This window comes from Pecten maximus, chromosome 8 (assembly GCF_902652985.1).
Source record: "Pecten maximus chromosome 8, xPecMax1.1, whole genome shotgun sequence".
Lineage (NCBI taxonomy): Eukaryota > Metazoa > Mollusca > Bivalvia > Pectinida > Pectinidae > Pecten > Pecten maximus.
In genome coordinates, this window is record NC_047022.1 from 30666885 (window position 1) to 30691648 (window position 24764).

General features: G+C 36.2%; 1 protein-coding gene across 1 annotated transcript in view; it reads right to left on the reverse strand.

Moving 5' to 3' along the window:
- Positions 1-24764, reverse strand: part of LOC117332267 — a 54507-nt gene that overhangs the window by 2638 nt on the left and 27105 nt on the right. Inside the window, 20 exon segments of the mRNA XM_033891153.1 lie at positions 32-196; positions 1176-1270; positions 4816-4998; positions 5483-5570; positions 7025-7171; positions 9424-9531; positions 10259-10360; positions 10891-10971; positions 12781-12861; positions 14659-14829; positions 15545-15644; positions 17683-17870; positions 19148-19288; positions 19446-19565; positions 20032-20166; positions 20823-20945; positions 21178-21342; positions 21508-21599; positions 22964-23091; positions 23663-23816. Of these exon segments, the coding sequence (XP_033747044.1) occupies positions 32-196; positions 1176-1270; positions 4816-4998; positions 5483-5570; positions 7025-7171; positions 9424-9531; positions 10259-10360; positions 10891-10971; positions 12781-12861; positions 14659-14829; positions 15545-15644; positions 17683-17870; positions 19148-19288; positions 19446-19565; positions 20032-20166; positions 20823-20945; positions 21178-21342; positions 21508-21599; positions 22964-23091; positions 23663-23816 (2567 nt within the window).

The following is a 24764-nucleotide window of genomic DNA, read 5'->3' on the forward strand; positions in this document are numbered from 1 at the left end:
TGCTGTTGTTGTTTTTGTTGTTGCTGCTGTTGTTGTTTTGTTGTTGCTGCTGTTGTTGTTGTTGAAGTTGTTGTTGATTAAGTTGTTGTTGTTCCCATTGCAGCGGTTGCTGTTGCTGTTGCTGCTGCTGTGGAAATTGCTCTTGTTCATATTGATGCAGTTTTGGCTTTAGAATTTGTCCTGGCTTAGCAATGCCCTGAAAAATATAGATTTTGATAACTTCTGGAGAAGACACATTTGATATGTTCTTTGACATAGGAAATAGCTTAAATGATCCTATATCATGTCACAAATAAAATACAAATGAAATTACACAGATTTTAAGACATTATATTGAACTGATAGGGCTGCCAATGCTGGAGGTCCCTCGTAGGGATTGTTCAGAGTGGGAGATTAAGCTCTACATCATTTTATAAATGAATATTAAATTGTTTCTGTGCACTGGTTTTTATCACATTATTCCATCAAATTGTTTCATCACTTAAATTTAACATAATTTAGATCTACCTGATTATCAAAGAAGAGGCCCATGGACCTAAACAGTCATCTGACTCTAAAGACCCTTGTACTATTGTAGTATACATACTCAGTAGCAAGTACAGTGGCACTGTTAGCCATGGTGGCCATCTTGGACTTTGGGACCAACCCGAAAAATAACAACACTTGGTCAGGACTATCTCAAGATCATTTCAGGTAAGTTAGAGCTGAATCCCACTTGTGAAACTTGAGAAGAAGTTTGAAATAGGAGTTGTTTAGGAAGACCATGATTGCACAATCATGTTACAAAATGGCCGTCGTGTCTGCCATGTCAAAGTTTTTACGATGCTGAAAAATAACAACACTGTGTTTGCTTCCCTTCCTTAACATCCTCACCAATTTGGCACAAAATGGCACCAGTGGAACTGGAGAAAAAGTTTAAAATGTGTTTTCAAGATAGCTGCCATCTAATAATGTAATAGTGCTATGACATATTCATGACATGGCCCTATCATATGACATGGCAGAATGGGCCAGTTATGTAATAACATGGAATAAATTATTATAAATTACAGAGTTATAATCATACTTATTGACACTGCAAGGTGAATTAAGTATGGCTATTCAGAAATGGGTTTAGACACAATAGAATACACCCAGGTGTTGGCATTATGCCCTATTAGAAATGATCATGTTACCTTGTAAGGAATCGTAGACGATTTCAGGGTTTGTATTGTAGAAGGTACTCCGCCTCGCAGACGCATTACCAGGAAGATAGGATTATTCTGCAGATCTGCGGAAAAAATATTATTCAGATGATAACCACACGTCACTGAGATACCGATGTAATAACCTATACAATTACATTCTTCCTGCTTAATTTTTTTTAATCTTTTATTTTTTGTTTTTTTTTTTAATTTTAAAGACATTTATGTAATTTATCACAAATTAATATAATCTTTTACCCTGGTTTGTGTGAGTCATGGAATCTAAAGTTATCCTATATGAGGATTGCTGAGTATTGCAGCATAAGAATTTGTCCTGGGGGTAGAGATCTCCCCTACCTCACTCCAAAGGAAGTGTAAGATTAATAAACACTTGAAATTCAAGTTGGCTGCATCCATAATCAATTATTAGGATTCATTACATATTCGCCTGTTTGTTCAAATCCTAGAAATTTAATGCATTTTCAGCTACTGTCAAATTAACCTTCTTCCCTTTAAATACACAGTAACTGCAAAATGCCTATCCCGCTTATAATTTGTAAATGAAATGTTTCTTTATAATGCATTTCAAATCAAATATGAAGGCTGTGGAATTTGTTTGATGGAAAACATGGAGAATTGTCAATATACTGATGATTATAAAAAATTACTATTAATTATTGAATCAGTTGATGTTAATCAATTATTTAACTAATTATATCCCAATATTCAAATACGTTCCACATTATGGATGTTACCGTACTTTGGGATATTTTGGATGTTGTTGTATTTTGGTTTATTTGGCGCCTGGGGTGAATGAGCCAAAATTAAACACACCAAAATTTCACAAAAAAAAATTGTCAAAACAATATCCGGATTATAGCAACCGTCTTTCCGTTCATTAACTACATACCCATTACTAGCTTCCGCGACCTGTGTTGATGTGTGTTGGAATATTGTTTTTTGATAACAATAGGTCCAGAGAGCCTGTATCGCTCACCTGGTTTCGCATGAAACAAGAATGATGCTTAAGAATATTTGTCGCTAGTAATGCTATGTCAATATCATAAGCATCTCATATGGGTACAATCACATGTACATTGGTTTTATTGTAATTCTAAAAATGTGAGGTTTTTATGCCAAAAGGTGCATTAATCCATGAAATGAAATCGACTTTTGGCGCAACCCCATATAGATGCTACCATACAAATGTGAGTGATATCCATTGCTTAGTTTTAGAAAAGAAGTTGTTTAAACCAATTGACTCCTTTTGACCCTGCCCTCTGCCCCTGGGGGTCAGCTCCTTCCTTTATACAATTTTGAATCCCTACCCCAAAAGGATGCTACCTGTCAAATATGTGAGATATCCATTGCTTAGTAGCAAAGAAGAAGTCATTTATATCAATTCTGCCAAAATGACCCCTTTTGGCCCCACCCCTCAGCCCCCAGGGGGTCATCCCTGTCATTTGTACAATTTTGAATCCCTACTCGAAGGGGATGCTACCAGTCAAATATGAGAGATATTGATTGCTTAGTTTCAAAGAAGAAGTCATTTATATCAATTCTGCCAAATTGACCCCTTTTGGCCCCACCCCTCAGCCCCCAGGGGGTCATCCCTGTCATTTGTATAATTTTGAATCCCTACTCCAAGGGGATGCTCACTATCAAATATGAGCAATATCCATTGCTTGGTTTCAGAGGAGAAGTTATTTAATATATCAATTTAGCCAAATTGACCCCTTTTGGCCCAGCCCCTCAGACCCCCGGGGGGTCAGCCCAACCATTTGTACAATTTGAGTCCCCATCCCACAGGGATGCTTCTGACCAAATTTGGTCAAATTCTGATCTGTGGTTATGAAGAAGAAGACAATTGTTGATGGACGGACGGCCGACCAGGTGAGCTAAAAACGCGTCAATAAAGGTATGTTTTCATCTAAATGTGTCATAAAATTCATTCACATTGTTTTCATATTGATTGTTTTATTAGCTGTGTTCAAGGACAAGTCGCATCTTGATCGATCGATTCACTTGTGTACAAAGGGAAGACTGTTTTCCTGTGCAACCAGGTGAGACGAAATACAAAAGACTTTCATAGCGTAATGAACAAACATATCAATTACATAACTACTGGTAAGTGCCCAAATTTAACACACCGATATTTAACCACCCTATTTTGAGCAAAAAACGCCAAAATATCCCAAAGTACAGTAGTAGTGAATCACCAACAGAACCAGGATAGAATCCAATGTACTTAATATATAATCCTCCTGGACCCAGTTTTATCAACGTTCCTTATCTTACAAATGTAACCCTTTCATCCCTAGTGACCATATTGGACTTCAAATTATGAATGAGTGGCACAGTCCATTAAGTTTCTTAGGGTTGAAAGGGTTAAGGAAATCCCTGAACTTGAAATTTTCCATAAGAAAGCATTATTGGAATAAGGAAGAATCTTAATAGTTAAAGGGTCTTTACTTAAACGCTGCAATGCTTTCCAATGGGAAATTTCCTTAAGTTAAGGAATAATGATGAAACTAGACTGTAGAGGTCTGGTACTCTGTAATAATGCTATAATTAATTATGGCTTGAATAAATTAGACTCCAGATTTGTTAAATGAACTAGATTACTGAAATGTCAGCGAGGGGCCCGCAATGTGCCATTTTCTATACCTGAACTTAACCAAAGTCATACACTGACATAGAATTATTACTTATATGCTGCAAATATACAAATTACACTATGACCTTGACCTTAACATTAGCAACTTTTTAAATTCCTATTGCACATCTGTATATCAAAGAGCATTACCATGCATGTGATATCTGGAATATTTTGCATTGTTTAAGGATTTTGTATGATGTACTTGAAAGCACATTCCTGTTATATTTTCAGTAACAGTGACCTTGACCTTGACCTTAAGGACATTTTAAACCAATAATGTGCATCAGCATTTCCTAGCGTATTATCATGTTGAGTTTGAACTTCTGTATAGGGCCTTAGATGATAATTTTTGACAACATATTTTGGGTTGTGGTTTAAGTTACATTTAGCTTAGGTTTTTAAACCCCTTTTGCACGTCAGTATAACACCAAGATTACATTTCAATGAAAAACAGCACAAAAAAACATTTAAGTCGAATGTCTGGATGGCCAGTCAGACTAACAGATTACTGGCAAACCTGAAGTACCCTAACCCTATCCCTCTGACATAGAAGCCAACAAAACACATAATAACTAATACACTTTTGACAGTAGAATATGGAGCTAAAACCTGTGAACACTTGACTGCTAGCTAAAATAAGTGTGACATTGACATTAATTTTCAAAGCTGAAAAGCAATTGCAAGCAAGCACTTTTAAATTAAGAAAGAAGCATTGGATGAAGTATCAGTTTGATTGGCAAAAGCAAACTCAAGTTATTGCATGGAAACTGATTCTCTACATTTAGCAACAGTGACCTTGACCTTTGACACAGAAAAGCAAGCCCAAGCAAGCACTTTCAATAAGAAAGCACTGTATGAAGTTTGAGTTCTATTGCCCCAAGGAAGCTTTTCCACCGAAATAAAAAGTGCTGACTGACAGACACAGTGATTACTATAGGACACCTGCACTTGTAGAGAGAAATATAAATTTACCAAGATCTGATACAGTAACCTCATTCTTCAATGGAAAGCGGTCATGAATCAACCTCTGTTGGTCTTGGACAATTCCTTCTATCTTGTAGATTTTGTCCTTTAAATCAGCCACAGTATCCGTACTAGACACCGTCACACAAACAGTCTTACCAGTAAGTGTTTTTACTTCGATTGTCGACAAGACTGGAATGAGAAAAACAGATTTTTTATGAGAATTGCTTAAATATAAAAGGACATCACTTCGGTTACATATACATCCGAGTACCATTATATAATAGATGTTTGACAATTTTATTGGATTGGATTTCAAAAGTGGCTCCAAAATATCAATCAATAGAGTGCAGCATACAAACTAGGTATACAATATAAATTTTACCAATCTCTTTCAATCAGAATATATCATATGTTGAACAATATCTTCAAAAAAATGGATTTGACTTTGCATATTCAAAAGTATTTTTTTTGTTACATAATGCCACCTCATTTGAATGTTATACATTATTGTTTCAAGGTTTTTTTATTACTTTTATTACACACAGCAGACCCTAATTATATTTCTTTTTTTTTCACCTGGCTGATTGAATATCTGTCAAAAAAATGAGAAACAAATTTTGAAAATCCATGCTACAGCCACCTAATTTCTTATTGTTTCAGTAAAAAAACTTACTAGGGAAACTTTTACGGAACTCTGTCAACACATTTTGGCTGATATCATCCTTGGAATAGGTGAAGAATTTTTCGACTGCTTCCATGACCTTCAAAAACATAAAACATTGACATCAGAAGTATATAATGCCAATAGTTTTTTTGGACAATTTTATAGTCATCCATGTATGTCTAGGGCTACCAACGTAAAAACACACAGCTAGATATGGAAACAACAGGTTCACAATGTACCATTATAATCTTTGCTGGTACCCAAACAATGGAAAAATGATAGTAACAAAAAAAAAATCCCCCAAAAAACAATAACCAAAAATATTAGAGTATGCAGTATTCATGGGAAACATTCTCATTGAAAATTATATACCAATGTTATCAAAATCTTCTATTTGAATTTCACTGCTCAAGCTTCATGGTCACACCTGCTTCATTGAAAGAAAATACAATCACATTACTTTTAGTAATACTTATCAAATATATGGTCACATTGCTTCAGCTATTTAGGAATAGTAGAACTTTAATTAAGATATCTTTAACACTACATTGCTGAGCTCTGAAACTCAAATTTGATCGCCTCCTGTCATCAGATTTTTCGGAAGTTGCTGCGCTGTAATCATAGTTCTTACATCATAAATCTACTCTCCAAGACTCAAATTTGGTCGCCTCTTGTCGTCATATTTTTCGGAAGTTGCAGCGCTGTAATCATAGTTCTTACATCATAAATCTACTCTTCATGACTCAAATTTGTTCGCCTCCTCTAGCCGACAATATTTTTGATATTACATCACCGAGATCCGAGACTCAAATTTGGTCGCCTCCCATTGTGAGAGTTTTTGGAGGTTACTTAGTTATATCATTTAGGAATGAAATGTCTGTTAACACTTCAGCATCTTCATGCTCGTGAATCAAAACCTTTTTTTACATAGCATTCCATTATAGAAAATGGTTCTGTATACATGTTAAGCTAGCATCTGCCTTTGGCCTCAGGAAAGCCGAAGGGTTCATGGTTGTTTTTTCAACTACCATATTGATTACTCTTGCTGTATCTTACTGTATTTTCTAGTACTGTTTATATATCATGTGATTGTGTTTGTGCTCAATGTGTCTTGATGAAGGTGTGGATTGCCTCGAAAATTTGACATCTAGCCTTCATTGTCCATACTGCTGGAATTACTTCTCTGTTCCATATTAACATTTCAAGTAATTCGTATCCTGCAGACATACATTTGTAATTCGTATCCTGCAGACATACATTTGTAAGGATCCAGTGTTATCTAGAAAATTACTGACTATATTACATGTACTTCTTTGACCCATATATTTATTTATATAATTATATATACATATACATATAGTCTCAGCATGAATGCATTCACATCATTTACATCTTAAGCTTGCTACTACAATATTAAAACACTTTTACATTAGACCAGTCTCATTCACAAAACAAAGCATATTCTTGCATCACATACATTATACAAAACATACACGTGCAAAACTAAGCACACACACCCTCACACACAAGATTTAGGTCTAGGTACGTCACCTTTTCCCTGAGGTCGTAGTTGGTATCAGTCTGAAGGCATGGTTTGTAATCTAAGATAGACACATAGGCTCTGTTAGCTTCCAGTTGTGAAAAATTCTCTGCAATCAAGGCTTTCCTCAACAGCTCTTCCACAATTTCCACTGGTTCCTAGATCATCATCAAGTAGAAAAAAACAGGATACCTAGCTGTGTCACACTCATATATGTTATCCTGCTAGACCACTATTTGTTAATACAAGGTCACCATAAATGTTAGTACTGTACCAGCTATGAAAATATCAAAAGTAACCAAGAAAGAATGTAACAAATATTTCATGTTATGTATACTGTAAATCACTTATATTGCGCAAATATCTTATTTCGCTAACTTCACTCTTCAGACATATTTGCGAAGATATGACTTACGATTGCTGACCTTGAAAAGTCTAGAAAAAATTGTGAATGATGAGCTATTGGAGTCATGAACTCAGTAAGACTCCTTCATTGGAAGTCAATCGCTTGGCTGCCATCCCAAGGTGTTGTTTTTGTATAAATAATCGTGAAACATTTGAATTCACAATTAACTCTCCATGTGTATTAATACGAAAAATGAATCCCACATGAAATATCTGTTCAGTGAATCGCAGTATATATAAACAAGTGCAATCAATGATTGTGAAAGCTCACCGGCGGCAGCAATCACACTATGCATTCACTTTTATGTATGTATAAGCATGTCATTTTGAAATTGAACGTCACATAATATCGTTCCCAGACCTCTAATGGATGTATAAACCAAATAAGAAGGGTATGAACTTACAAGCTTTCCAAAACTTATCCCAAAAATATTTAAAGAGGGTTTTTGTGCCAAAAAAATAAGTCCACTAAATGGTAAAATGCCAAAAAAGATTGTATGATTTTGATATAACATCACTCCTGGACATCTAACGAATGCATAAACCAAATTAGAATGGTGTGAAAGCATAATTTTGGAATTACCCCAAAAACTTTAAAGTGGATTTTGGTACTAAAAAAGTTAAGTTCACAAAATGTAACGTAAAATGTAAAATGCGAAAAAACCCAAAAAATGTTCTGCATGATTTTGCCATAATATTACTTCTAGACCTCTACTTTTGGACTTAGAAGCTTTCCAAAAACTGATCCCAAAAACTTTATAGTTTTGGGGTGGGACGCCAACGCGGACGCCGGGGTGACAGCATTACCTCTTGGTTACTTGTAACCGGTGAGCTAAAAATGAAATTGTTGTTAATTCTTTTTTTAGTTAATTTGATATTTTCATGTTTGGTGCAATACAAACATCATGGTAACCTTGTGTTAACCAATAGAAGACTAGCTGATAATTTAACACAACTTCTATTTATCTTAGTTCCTCATCAATCAGGAAACCACTAATGCTGATACACAATAAACATTTAATGTAATTCAGACTTGGTCTAACAATTCAATGGAATAAAATTGCGGACATGTTTGTAGACCTTTGTTATGATGTCAGCCATTTTGGAATGAACACGGAAGCACAACAATATCAAAACATCCGGTGACGAATGCGCCTGCACAATCTTTGTTTACCTATATATAAGTTCAGGTTCATTTAATCTTCACATTTTGCTAGTGTTATGCATTTCTCAAATCGTATGCATGCATGTTGAAAACATCTACTGAATATATTTCAACATTTTCAAGAAAACTACCTAAAACGAAGATATTTTTACAAGTAAATTATTTGAAGCATAAGGCCATGGCTGTATTTCATTAAAACAGGAAGTATATGGCGTTTTGGAGAATGTGGTTACCAAATATGGTTATATTTCTCAGTCTAGTTCTGGATTGCAATAACTGAACATTATAATGTTTGTTTAAAATTGACAGAATACAATGATAACTCAGGTAATTTCAAACTACAGTTAGTCACAGCAGTAATAGAATTTTTCACTCAATCAGTCCTTGGTTATATGCTAAAATTGTTTTATTTTTTTCCTGATTTTTCTCAACTTGTTCTTCTGCTGAAGTATTTGATCAGGTATTGAATCTTGAGAGTGTCAAATCCTCAACATCTGAGCTCAGTTGTTCAAAAGATGATTAGGCTAATAAGAATTTAACAATTTCAAAATCGTGATTAAATCATTTTTGGTAAAACTATCTTGACAAAATTTCATGCAACAATCACACTTATCAGTCTCTTCCGACCTGCCCATTTCAAGGAATATACCTACCAGGTACACAGATTTGGAAGTAAGCAGAAATGAGAATTTCACTAATCAAGTGATTATTATTATTATAAGCTAATCACCTGTAGAACAGCTGTGCCTTGCTAATAACTGTAAAATGTATCCATTAAATTAATATTGTAGCATGCAACATCAGACAACTAATAACACAGGGCAGTTCAGGCCAACTTACCTTTTCATCAAAAACATCTGGGTTCTGCCACCCAACATAATCTAAAATGTCCACTGTTTCCTCAGCTACAAGTTCATCAATAGACGGACCCTCCATTACCTTTTCATTCTATTAAGAGTAAAATGGTAAGAAAACACAATTTATCACATTTTCTTTGACAAAAATGTTTAACTAGAACATGTTTTAAGCATGGATGCTCCTTGTCCCATGCACAATGTCACTGATTTTTCATAAATAGTAACAGTGACCGTGTTTAACAAACTCCTACAATATATTATCATTCTTGAGCAGTGTATAAACTTTAAGTTTGATTTAAATTCCTAAAGTAATTAAGTCACTAATAGTAATGAAATAAATTACTTTATCAACCTTGACCTTGGAACCTTACAAGAGGCCCATAGGCCTGATCTGTCACCTGAGTTCACACTGATAGAAGATGTACGTTTTGCTTTTAAAGCAATTAAACACATCTCTCACCTAAAATAGTTCAAGATTTGTTTATCCTAGCATGCTAATTGATTATTAACATGGCCCGGTATCATGGCCCTGGGCCTCTTGGTTATTGAGAAGTCCTTTGAAGAAATTTTACACTTTTCATCCCCGTAACTTTTAAAGTAGGTCAGTCATTCATTTGAACAAATTTGGTAGACCTTCATCCTATCATGCTACAGGCCCACTGCAATAACCCTCTGTCTCTTGGTTATTGAGATGAAGATTTTAACATATTTGGACCCGGTAACCTTGAAAGTACTTCCTCCCAGCACGCTAACGGATAACTTTCAGTACTAAGATATGTGACTTTACAGGAGAATGGTATTCAAAACATAAAACAAACCTGATCTCTTTCCTCAATGGCCACAAAGCTAGTGTAGGGGGTTACTATGGAGTACTCTGTACTCAGCTGTATAATGGTATTCTTCCTTTCCTGTTTCAGCACCTAAAAAAATGATCACTAGCTTGGTCAAGTACAAATGTAAGCTCTAATTTGGATTGGTATTGTCATTGTACTGTCATTTCTCCCTTGAGTACTGTATTGGTAATCTGTAGTTTAAAAGTTTCCATACCACTTTCAGGAAAACTGTCAAGTGGTTGAAATTAAAGTCATGTTAATAGTGTACATGTATCTATATGCATGGTAGAAAATGGAATTTTCACATCAAGTTTCGTAACTCTGTAGTTATCTTGAATGGTTGACTTAGGGAAAATATTAAAAATAAAATCTTACCAATATTAAAAGATGAACAGAGGATAGATGACAGAGGTCACTCTATAACATAAGCTACCTGGTCATTTCAACCAGGTGAGCAAAGACTTCATGGAACTCTAATTGCCATGGTAATCATTTACATGAGTTAAATTCAGAGGCATGCCTAAGAAACCACTTCTAAGTTCACAAAATATTGAAATTATATGAGACATATCATATAAGCATAATTAGGACAGTTAGAACAGTGTCCGATTACCTACCCGTTGTTTGATCTTATCCTCACAGAGGATTCCATCCTCATAGTCACGTATCAAGGCACGAGCTGTCAGCTGATGCAGCATCTAAAAACAACAAATATCTAATCAGAAATCAGACTCATGTAATTCATAAGAGGCTATTTATATCTAAATAATATGCCAGGAGAGGACTTTAAAACCTTTGAAGCCAACCTACTTCTGAACAGTGTGATGATAGAAAGGGTCGATTAGAATATAGCTTGATCAAAAGTGTGTGATGAAAAATTAACACCAAACAAGAGGCCCAGGGGCCTTAACGGTCATCTGACTCTAAATCAAAGACCCTTATACTATTGTAGTATGCATTCTCTGTAGCAGGTTTAGTGGCACTGTTGGCCATGATGGCCATCTTGGATTTCTGACTGACCCAATAAATAACAACACTTGGTCAGAACCATCTCAGGATCATTTCTGGCAAGTAAGAGCTGAATCCCACTGGTGGAATTTGAGAAGAAGTTTGAAATAGGTATTTTTCAGGAAAAACCTTGATTGCGCAATCGTGTTAAAAAAATGGCACCGTTGCTGCCATTTCAAAGTTTTACGAAGCCGAAAAATAACAACACTTTGTTGACTCTCTTTCCTTAACATCCTTACCAATTTTCAGCTCAATCGCACCAGTGGAACTGGAGAAGAAGTTTAAATGTGTTTTTCAAGATGGCTGCCATGGCGGCCATCTTGGATTTCTGACTGACCCGATAAATAACAACACTTGGCCAGGACCATCTCAGGATCATTTCTGGTAAGTTACAGCTGAATCCCACTCGTGGAATTTGAGAAGAAGTTTGAAATGGGTGTTGTTCAGGAAAACCATGATTGTGCAATTATTTTACAAAATGGCCACCATGATATGGCTGCCATGTCAAAGTTTTTACGAGGCCGAAAAATAACAACACTTTGTTGCCTCTCCTTCCTTAACATCCTCACCAATTTCCAGCTCAATGGCACCAGTGGAACTGGAGAAGAAGTTTAAAATGTGTAATTCAAGATGGTTGCCAATGGCGGCCATCTTAGATTTCTGACCGACTTGAAAAATAACAACACTTGGTCAGGACCATCTCAGGATCATTTCTGGTAAGTAAGAGCTCAATCCCACTCGTGGAATTTGAGAAGAAGTTTTAAATAGGTGTTGTTTAGAAGAACCATGATTGCGCAATCATTTTACCAAATTATTGCCGTGGCTAGAATGTCAAAGTTTTTACGAAGCCGAAAAATAACAACACTGTATTGGCTCTCCTTCCTTAACATCCTCACCAATTTCCATCTCAATCGCACCAGTCGAACTGGAGAAGAAGTTTAAAATGTGTTTTTCAAGATGGTTGCCATGGCGGCCATCTTTGATTTCTGACCGACCTGAAAAATAACAACACTTCCTCAGGACCATCCCAGGATCATTTCAGGCAAGTTTCAGCTCAATCTCACCAGTGGAACTTGAGAAGAAGTTTCAAATGTGTTTTCAAAATGGCGGCCATCTTGGATGTCAAACTGACCCGAAAACACTTGGTCAGGACCATCCCAGCATCATTTCAGGCAAGTTTCAGCTCAATCCCACTGGTGGAACTTGAGAAGAAGTTTGAAATGTGAAAAGTTTACGCACGGCGGACGGCGCACGACGACGGACGAAACATGATGACTATAGGTCATCCTGACCCTTCGGGTCAGATGACCTAAAAAGAGAGATGCTTTCAGTGTATATTTGGCAATCTGGCTTTTGCATTAAGCTGTGGTAGACAGATATTATTAAGTGTTAATTTGATTTAAAAAATAAAAATACTTTTTTTTTTGCTTTTTATCTTTTATTTGCAAACTGGATGGGATGATGCTAACAGAAATAAGTGTTGATATAATATTGCTTACTTCCCCTTGTGTAATGTTAAGTTCTGTCGTTGCCACCATGGTAGAAATCTCCATGTTATCAACAGATGCCTTCAGATAAGCCTGTAAAATAAATCTGTATGACAATCTGGAGCAGTGGTACAAAGGGTTACTTCCAATAGATATCAATTTTGATAAGTAACTTAAGAAGATATACAATTGCTGCACAATATTAATATGGTCAAAGGGTCAAACTCAGTATTAAGACCACTTTTACTCAGTCCCCCAGGTGATTTAATAGAGAGGTTTTACTGTACTTTTAGTTTTATATGCAGAATAATGAAAATTGCAACCAGGTAAAGAGAAGTAACATTACTTTACAATGGACAGATAAAGCACAATATGGCATTATCTCAAATCTTCCCATCAATTTCTTTCAGTCTGAAGTGTCTCCATTGTTTTATTTAGCACATTTTTTTATAAACAGCTTCACTGTTTCGTTGTTCTGTATGTTGACAAAGCTTATTTCCCGTTATTAACCCTGTCACAGAGACACTTGACTAAGGTGTATCATCAGTGTTAAACAATCGTTCCGATGACCTAGATGAATAAGGTCGTCCAATGTTTGATTTTGAGAATGAAAAACTACATTTCTTGTTGCCTTTACCATGTAAACAGATAACTAAATGGTATTCAGGGTATATTGATATATCGACTAGCGTATCAATATATCAAATTGACCTATCATATTGCAATATACTGATTTTTCAATAATACTGCTCACCCCTACCACCCATGTCCACTACAGTTCAGTAATAAGCCCAATCTAATTAAAATTAGATGCTCCTATGGGACTTCCTTAGATCTTGTATTGAAGTGTATCGTAGAGTATTAATGTAGAGGAGCGGAAATTACAAGTCTAATTTTAATTAGATTGGTAATAAGCCCATTCATGTCCATAACGGTTCAGAAGTAAGCCTATCCATGTCCATTACAGTTCAGTAATAAGCCCATCCATGTCCACTACAGTTCAGTAATAAGCCTATCCATGTCCATTACAGTTCAGTAATAAGCTCAGGCCATCCATGTCCATTAGTTCAGTAATAAGCCCACCCGTGTCCACTACAGTTCAGTAATAAGCCCATCCATGTCCACTACAGTTCAGTAATAAGCCTATACATGTCCACTACAGTTCAGTAATAAGCCCCATGGCCATTACAGTTCGGTAATAAGCTTATCCATGTCAATTACAGTTCAGTAATAAGCCTATCCATGTCAATTACAGTACAGTAATAAGCCTATCCATGTCAATTACAGTTCAGTAATAAGCTCAGGCCATTCATGTCCACTACAGTTCAGTGATAAGCCCATGGCCATTCATGTCCACTACAGTTCAGTAATAAGCCCATCAATGTCCACTACAGTTCAGTAATAAGCCCATCCATGTCCATTACAGTTCAGTAATAAGCCCATCCATGTCCATTAGTTCAGTAATAAGCCTATCCATGTCCACTACAGTTCAGTAATGAGTCCATCCATGTCCACTACAGTTCAGTAATAAGCCCACCCATGTCCACTACAGTTCAGTGATAAGCCCATGGCCATTCATGTCCATTAGTTCAGTAATGAACCCATCGATGTCCACTACAGTTCAGTAATAAACCCATCGATGTCTATTACAGTTCATCAGAAATGCCACTTCATGTTTTTTTTATTGTCTTGGGATAATTAAGCCCATCCACCTACTTTGAGACTGAGTTTATGAGTTGGCCTCCTGACCATATTGCAAATAACCATTATGATGGTACATGGATTTCTGTAGCAATATTTCAGATCTATTTCACTTGGTCTTTTTATGAAGTCAAACACAACTCAACTCAATAGCAATGAAGAGCTAAATGCTTATTCAATAATTCTCACCTGTGTACAGTTGGGTACAAATCCGTATACAACCAGTCGTGACCCTGAAAACAGACTAGGAATGTGGTTTGGTGCCTGGAGAGGAGAGTCAGGTGTATCATTGTGTTGCTGCCACTCAACCTTTACACCTGAGATACCTGGACAACATGCCTTCTGAATCTGTGAGTTAATCTGAAAAGTAGGGGAAAATATTATAACTATTGACCTCTATACACTTCCGAGATCTCAGAAACAACAACATGTAATTACATGCCAGCAGCCATCACTTTCAGTGTTATTACAAGCTCCAAATTCGATACCAGAAATACTGAGATGTAGAATACAAAGACAATTTTAACAATCATGGGGATACCATGTATTATTATATATGTAGTACCTAGCTAATTATATTACTAGGACCAATCAAATTATTCATTTTTATTGTATTAATTAATTAAATTAACACAAATATTTTAAGATATTTCCTGTGTAAACCATCTTCACTGAGAAAACCCTCCAAACTTTGTCAATGTTAGCACCATTACTCCTTTAATATCATGCCTATTTCTGTCTCCCTTATTGCCAGAAGATCTCTAACAATCATTTTTCCTTACTTAATATGAACAATGCTTTTCTCTCATACATTTGTATGCTGTAGGGATGAGATCAAATTAGAGTAAAATAGTCTGAAATTACACTTATGTTGTATCTGAACTTTTACAGTAAGCTTTGAAACACATATATAGGAATTCAGTGTTTTAGCTGAAAATCCTCATGCCTGATGTTGCCAAGCCCGCACCAACTCCTGCTTGAAAAATGGCAGTAGTATAATGAGGTTTTAATGGTGTTCATAAAACTTTAAAACACAGGCTGAAAACTCATACCACGAGGTATCTCTTATACTCACCCTGGCCTCCCAGACAGAGCGAGTCTTGTAGTTGTAGTGGTAGTAGGTACCACCTCCTCGAGATGCCAGGCTCCGCATTAGGTGATGGTTCACGTTTGGTCTTCATGTAAATGACATTACAAAATGTTAATAAATTAAAGTACTAAAAAATTTACACTCCTCTTAAGTTTGAGCTTCTTTCTCAATAAGAAATAGTATCAAATATAATATTTGGTATGTATCATACGGTCTGTATAAGCAATCATTGTTATGATGCAGTTATCATTTTTTCTTAATCAATATTTTCCTACCTTTTTTGTTAATATATTATAAGTAACAAATTCATATATTCTATAATGTGCATGTCATTTCAAGCATTTTTGTGACATGCAGTGTATATACTGTTAGTGGAGGAAGACATTTTAATTCAAATACAAATGTCAAAATGCATTCAATTCATCATAAAAAGATCCTGGTTATTATCATTGAATAGGTACTATATTTACATGTGCAGCTTCCTGTTACCAAAGTCATTCAGATCTTTATTTTTTTTTAATAATTGTATTGTTTGATAAACAAGAGGCCCATGGGGCCTGTATCGCTCACATTGTTGGATTTGACCAAATATCAAAATAGTGTTCATGTTCAATTCATTTTATTTGTCAACCTCAAACAATGCTTTTTATACTTAAAGTGTGGGTATCCCAACTGCTTTAAAGAAATAACGAAGTCCAGACTCACTGCTTTAAAGAAATAACGAAGTCCAGACTCTCTAAATTTACAACATGACTAGATCCGATTTAAAGGAATTACCTTTATTTCCCCTATGGGGTCCCACAACTTTGGCCAAAGTAATCATTAAATGCAAAATCTGTTTCGCTTTCCCCAAGGATGTTTCTGACCAAATTAAGTTAAAGTCCATTCATAACTTTATGACTAGTAGTGATTTAAAGGCATTACCTCTATTTCCCCTATTGGGCCCCGCCCCTTTGGCCCCTTAGGGGTTAGAGTCACCATTTATGCAAAATCTGTTCCCCTTCCCCAAGGATGTTCCTGACTGAATTGGGTTCAAATCCATTCATAACTTTATGACTAGTAGCGATTTAAAGGAATTACCTCTATTTCCCCTATTTGGCCCCGCCCCTTTGGCCCCTTGGGGGTAAGAGACACCATTTATGCAAAATCTGTTCCCCTTCTCCCAAGGATGTTTCTGACAAAATTGGGATCAAATCCATTCATAACTTTATGACTAGTAGTGATTCAAAGGAATTGCCTCAATTTCCCCTATTGGGCCCCGCCTCTCCGGCCCCTCAGGGGTCAGAGTCACCATTTATACAAAATCTGATCCCTCTACTGCCAAGGATGTTTGTGACCAAATTAAGTTCAAATCCATTCATAACTTTAGGTCTAGTAGTAATTTAAAGGCATTACCTCTATTTCCCCTATTCGGGCCCCGCCCCTTTGGCTCCTCTGGGATCAGAGTAACCATTTATGCAATATCTGTTTCCCTTCCCCCAAGGATGTTCCTGACTAAATTGAGTTCAAATCCATTCATAACTTTATGACTAGTAGCGATTTAAAGGAATTTCCTCTATTTCCCCTATTGGGCCCCGCCCCTTTGGCCCCTACTGGGTCAGAGTCACCATTTAAGCAAAATCTGTTCCACTTCCCTCAAGGATGTTTCTGACCAAATTGGGTTCAAATCAATTCATAACTTTATGACTAGTAGCAATTTAAAAGAATTCCCTCTATTTTCCCTATTAGGCCCCGCCCCTTGGGGTCAGAGTCACCATTTATGCAAAATCTGTTTCCCTTCCCCTAAGATGTTCCTGACTAAATTGGGTTCAAATCCATTCATAACTTTATGACTAGTAGTGATTTAAAGGAATTGCCTCAATTTCCCCTATTGGGCCCCGCCCCTCTGGCCCTTTAGGGGTCAGAGTCACCATTTATGCAAAATCTGATCCCTTTCTGACAAGGATGTCTGTGACCAAATTTAGTCAAAATCCAATAAGAACTTTTAGACTAGTAGCGATTTGAAGCAAATGTTGACGGACGACGGACGGACGACAGACGAAGGACGCTGCGCCATGACATAAGTTCACCGAACCTTCGGTCTAGGTGAGCTAAAAATGTAAAAAAAACAACATAATATTTACCCAACACCAATGGTGGAGATTCTATTTTTAGCATTTCCTTTTCTGACAGTTGATAGCAGCACATCACTGTTGCTAAGGTAACCATCTGAGATGAGAAAGACACTCCTGCTGCCCTCTGCTGGACTGAGAAGGAACAAGGATTCTACTGGGTAATCAATGTTGCTTCCTCCTAAGTATGGCTGCGCAGCCTGAAAAACATCGAAGTAGAATCATGTACATTTGTTTATCTGTACTTGACCGCATGTCATCCTGTTCTATTAGTGACCTTGACATTGGAAAATTGTTAAATCCTTTTGTAAGACTAGCACTGTCATTTAAACAAGAGATCTCAGAGGGATCTTGGCAGCCACAGCTAAATGATCTATTGGTTCTAGATGTCAGACTGATCTTCTTTCTACTTTTCCCTTTTTTTCCTCTTAATGATCTGATGAAAAGGACAAGTGGAAACTGCATGTGAAGTTGGAGAAATATCCCTCTGGAACTTTTCAAGAAATAGCAATAACAATCTTCATTTCTCAAAATCCATGATGGCCACTTGACGGCCGTTTTGTTTTTCTGATAAACAATTAAATGATTAAAATTGAATTGGCATAAAAAGGGACTAAGGGGAACCCTCACCTGAAGCTTGAGAAATATCCCTCTAGAACTTCTCAAGAAATAGCTATAAAAATGTTTAATTCCCATGATCCAAGATGGCTGCTTTTCAGCCATTTGGTTTTTCTGATCAAATATTTTTCTTAAAAGTGGCACAACAAGAGACCAAGGGGAACCTACACATGAAGTCTGAGAAATATCCCGCCAGAACTTTTCAAGAAACAGCGATAACAAACTTCAATTCTCGAAATTCAAGATGGTCACTTTGATGGCCATTTTGTTTTTCTGATCAAAAATCTATCTTTAATTGGCTCAACTAGGGACCAAAGGGAATCTATATATGAAGTTTGAGGAATATCCCTGCATTACTTTTCAAGAAATAGCCAATAACAATCTTCAATTCTCAAAATCCAAGATAGCCACCTGCCATTTTGGTTTTCTCATCAAAAATCTATCTTGAATGTGGCACAAGGGACCAAGGGACCTACACAGAAATAGCGATAACAAACCTCAATTCTCCACTATCTGATAATGGTGAATTATTGAATAGCCCACTATCTGATGATGGTGAATTATTGAATAGCCCAATATCTGATGATGGTGAGTTATTGAATAGCCCAATATCTGATGATGGAGAGTTATTGATCGAAAAGCCCAATATCTGATGATGGTGAATTATTGAATAGCCCAATATCTGATGATAGTGAGCTAAAGATGGTGTTTAGGAGATAACCTCTTTGTTCTTGGTAAGTTAAGTCTACCTGTAAAATATCTTAACTTTATATACTTCTAGCTGATTTCTCACCTGTATAAATTTTATAACTCTGTCTCATTTTTATTGCCTCACCTGTATAAATTGTTTTTGTCTTACCTGTATAAAGTCTGTGACTTTCTGTAGAGTCTGTTTCGTCTTTCTCTTGGGTACAGGGAAGAGCTCTGTGTAGGACGTTCCAAAACTGACCACATTGATGAAGGCTTTCTCAGGTAGCTTTTCAACAGCTAATAGGAACACCTGTTGATTGACAGGAGACACCATCAAAACAGTTATATCACATACATACCGGGACACCAAGTCATAAAAGGTAGTTTTTATATTTTTGGTCATCTTTTCTGAACTTTTAAAATGGTCAAGGTTTTCCACTTTGGCTATGCATGTTCTAGATACTGACCTTTTTGGCATCTCGAGCTGACTGTCCTTTCATAGAATTTGACATGTCCAGCAAAAAAATGACCTCTGGATCCTCTTCTAATTCTGCCTCAAACTCAGGATAGAAAGCCAACATACAGGCCTGAATGAACAGCAGAAAAATCAAGGGTAAAAAACAGGCATAGCTAGTATCACATAATTTCTACTCATCTTAAAAGTCTTTAAGATGTGAAAAGGAATATGAGCTCAATACATGACGTGAAAAGGAATATGAGTTCAATTCATGATTTGTGTGACACATATACAGATGTCCAAAGATTTTCCTTAATTAATGTATACAGAACGATATGGCCAAATATTTAGCATTCCTAGTCTTCTCACGATCCCTTTTTACCTATCTGCCAGGATAACACTAGAAGATTTATTTTTTCTTCTCTTTGTTAGCCTTTGTACGAAGAACTGTTTGTTTTTTGATGAGGCATAAAACATCTTGTTAACTGTTCTGAATCAACTAGGCTTATCAACTCTAGAAAAAAATTATTAAGCAGGTCCACCTATTTAGGATAAAAGAAAATCCCCAGTAGACTTGGTCTGATCGTGTCACTTACCTGACTAGCCTTGGTGGGATGCCTCTCTACCCACATACGAGGTACATGGATTTCAGCCAGATTAACCAGCAAAATAAACCCATCATCCAGTCTAGCATTCTTTGGGAGTTCTACCACAGCTTTAGTGGCTGTTTGCTACAGAAAAAAATAACCAAGGGTTTTAAACTTACAGTTCCATCTTAATGGTTTCATGATATGTCAATATCACCATTATAATTGTTTAGGCCGCAGACTTGGTACTTTTAAGTTAGCGAAAAAAACATATTCTCATGAAAATTCTGTAAACAGAACAAGATATCTAATAAACGCAAATGGTGTAAGGGCTATTATTCCTGGACCAGTTAAATATCTACCCCACCCAAGGACTCCAGCTTTTGTTTAGGTGTACCACCTATATGTAATTGAAGTAAGAAGGTAAAAAAAACCAACTAATTGACAGAAGCGATTCATTCTAGAATCTAGGGGTCAGGTAGATGTTTTAACGGAATAGCCCTTATCACCCTTGAAGTTATTATTGAAAACGACCCCTCTGTACAATCTTTGTGAAGAGTCTGATCGAGAAATTATCCTTCAATTTTGCAGATGACAGTGTCTGATATATATTAGATTGAAAATAAAATAGATATAAATATGATATTTATTTTAAGCTATATGTTAGAATATATAGATTTGAATTTTATAAATAAAGTAGTCATCACCAAGATTAACCTTAATATACATACAGTAACTAATTCACCCCTAGTTTGAAAGCTACCTTGTGTCTGCTTGTAATACAAATTGAAAATGCTTACCTTATATTTGATTTGATGGGTTGGTGACATCACACTGCGTATATTAAAAGGCATCTCCACGGAAACCTGCAGTGACAGTGATGACCTTCCGCCATCCTGGATCTTAAGAGTGTCAAGGTCAAACTTGAAAGATAAAATAAACCATACGGAAATTCTTAGGGAGGACCATTTGCTTTCAATATTTATCCAATAAGCCCATATCCACAAATAAGTCCCTCTTCATTTTTGCAGAATCATCTATTTTATTATAACAAACTTTCTTAATAATCTTTTACATTTGAGGAGAGGGCTTATTTGAGGATAAATACGGTAAAAAACCAATATATACAGAGATGATAATTTTGTGGACACTCACCTGAGTCTTTTGTGCCAGTGCTGTGTCCTTGATCCAAGGCGCAACAGAAGCAGGCACCCTGAAGGTGATACTCTCCCCCTCCACCTGTAGCTCTGTGATGTAGGTGATCTTGATCAGGACATCAGATTTAGGTGGTAGGTTTCCTACACTCACTGTAAACACATCCTGTCATGCAAAGTCAACATACTGAGTTATATTATGGTATTATGATTTATTTCACTGTAAGACAGGTGAGTGATGTTGATGTCATATAATACAAGTGTTGAAACATTTATGGTTGTACAGTCACTGTAAGCTATGAAGGAAGCTGGCTGACAAAGCTGTACTTACCGGTTCTTCCTCATCCATGAGATATGCACCATGTCCTTTACTGATCGCTTCCTTGTACTCCTTGTGGGCAGTCTGTTTTTCCTTCACCTTACCTGTGATTTTAAGTTCAAATTCTAGTCATATTTATCATGAAAATATATTGGACCTGGAAATAAGTCATCAAGAATTAAGTAAATTTGAACACAGGAGATTGATTCTGTTCATACGAGATACCTGGTATTTATTATACCAACAAGAGATCCCAGAGGGAACTCAGAACCCACCATTAAATGTTCCATATCAGTCAAATAAAAGGCTGAACTTTTCTCTTCTTTCCCTTCTTTCATTCTTCCCTCAAAACATTTATTAACACGATATAGCAGGAGCAACCTGCAATTGTCAAAATCCAAGATGGCTGCCTATCAGCCATGGTATTTTCTGTTCGCTCCTAAAATGTACTATGCACAACTAGGGACAAGGGGGAACTTGCATATGAAATATGAGAAAGATTCCTTTAGGTCTTTCTGAGAAATATCCAAGATGGCCACCTGTGGGCCATGTTGTTTTCTGATCGGTCCCAAAATGCAGTATACACAACTAAGTACCAAGGAGAACTTATATATGAAATTTGAGAAAGATTCCTTAAGTACTTTCTGAGAAATAGCAATAACAAGAGTTGTTTATGGAGGGACGGAGGGACGGACGATGGAGCATGGACAAGGGTGATTTGAATAGTCCACATGGCCATCAGATAATGGTTGACTAAAAACAAATAAGTCTCTACTTTATTGCACATTTAGCATCACCTATACTGACAAGACTAACTGTGATAATTTAGCATCACCTATACTGACAAGACTAACTGTGATAATTTAAAGTACACTAGAGGTACACAACGCAAATTAATCTACAATATTGCAGCCTATCAATTGAAAAGCCTGGAAATTTAAACAACAGTTTTGTGGAAAGTTTATGAAAGCTACGGCATGATATCTATTAGGCACATTTCCCCCAAGTTAAAATGCTCTGATATGCTTTGAGGTTTAAGGCAGGTTTATTTTATAGCAATCTATAACTCTGATTAACTAGTGTTTTCCATTTCTTTTCCTTCATCACATATACAAAGAATCAAATTTACAACATCAGAAGAATGCTTCCAGAAGCCATGAAGTTATCATCAACATGGCAATTATGATACAATAGTGATTGGAATCAGTTGAAAATTCCTGATCGATCTTCAGTTTTGTCTTTGCAATCTATTATCGATTACAATCAGTTGAATTTTAATTATCATTCATTGGTATTTAAACAGTTTTTATACCCTTTGGTAGGGCTTACTGCACTGTTCCAGTCATCTAGGTGCTTTGTATTATATATGATATAAAGGACAACCACAATCAAGTGATCAATTTAATCAGGACACCACTATCACGATACGACAATGAATATTTTTCACCAACTCTATGTGTGAGCTCACCAATAATGTGTTTTCCATTGATAAATGCTTCAAACCCACACACAGCTGCCGTGTCGTCCAAGGGAAAGATGTATTTGGCTTCGATCGCTGAGTCATTGTCATTTCTATATTTCTGTAAGTACCACAACCTACAAGGAGAAAGGGCGTGCTTCCTGGGTTACTCCTATCACAATGGAATTGGCCTGATATTTCTCTGTATCAGTGTTGACAATACATACATTGTAGGACAGTATTTGTCTGCAAATAAGCCTCGTCCGGAATGTAAATGTTTAGGGAGGACTTACCTGTGAACCAGTTTTAGCTTACTAATTTTCAAAATTGATGATTCTGCAAAAATGATGAAGGGGCTTATTTGTGGACAGACGCTTATTTGCTGATAACTACAGTAGCCATAATGACGAAAAGATAGGCACCAGTGTTAGTGTTGAAATAAACAAAACACAAGGCCTTCCTATAACTTCAGCCTTGTCCATACTCATGCGAGTCTTTGATAAATTTGGATGAAAATAATGACAATTACTGGAAAGAATATAACTACTGAAAATATTGATCTGGTAATATTAGGAGAATTCTCTTGTATTTTAGCTAACCTTGGCCACCATATCTAACTACAATGATATACAGTACTGCAAATAATAAAATTCTCTTGTATTTTAGCTAACCTTGGCCACTATATCTAACTATAATGATATACAGTACTGCAAATAATAAAAATCTTAGCTAACCTTGGCCACCATGTCCAGCATTCTGGCTCTCACATGGACACTCTTCAGAGGTACAGACTTTTTACCCCCTATCAGACCACCAGTGACTTTTTGGAGTGGGTCTGGAATGTCTTTCACATCTGATATATCTGGAATAATTATACACAGAAAAAAACATTAAAAAAAATGAAATATGAAAACTGTTCATTATACTTGAACAGTTGTTCACCCATATACTTCTCCCTAAATGCTTTATGAAGGTTGAATTAGATTTGAAATCTACGACATCATACTTTAATAGTCAGCATAATTAGGATAACATTGAAATGCTGTAATAGTATGCAGCATTCATTCTGCAATACTCTGTTAGCTTTATTGAAATAAGCTAATGCTTATAAGCCTACTGGTAATTCCTGGTCATGGGTCTATTTGTGAAAAAAACTAAGAAAAATTTGCAACCAGCATACTTTCAAACTTCTTGGAATTTCCACCGGGATGATCACATGTGTTCCTGCCTATAACTAAAGTACATCCATACCTTACTTGATAAAATAATTCCTCCAAACTATAAAGTTATAACTGCTCTTTTTGTTGTCTAATTGAATTTTCAAAAGTTTTAATAATTAAGAAGTGACAGTCAAAAAATCTTTAACTGGAACTCATATACCACCTATTTAACTTGAAGTATTACTCCAGTCCCGGCCAAAATCCTTCTTTTTCTTAGTAATGAAAACTTGGATAATTTGAACTCAGATAATTAGAAAAACTTGGTTATCCTGAAGTAAAACTTAAGTAAAATGTACCGATTATCCCTAAGTTGAGAACATTATTTCTAAACTAAATGTGTTAACAAAATACTCATCGTACATCTCGGTAAATTGTTTACAATTTGTACAGACACAGGAAATATCCCATTTTCGCTTCAGTTTATTATTAAATTACTTTCAACATACTTGACTATTATAAGCAGAAAAGCGGTGAGCCCAACATGGAGATTCATACAATGGTCCGAATTATTTGAGAGCAATGTGTACATGTTTCGGTTATAGGGTAGCCGTCATCAGAACCTGGTTTTTTGGCGAGACCGCGTGTAAAGT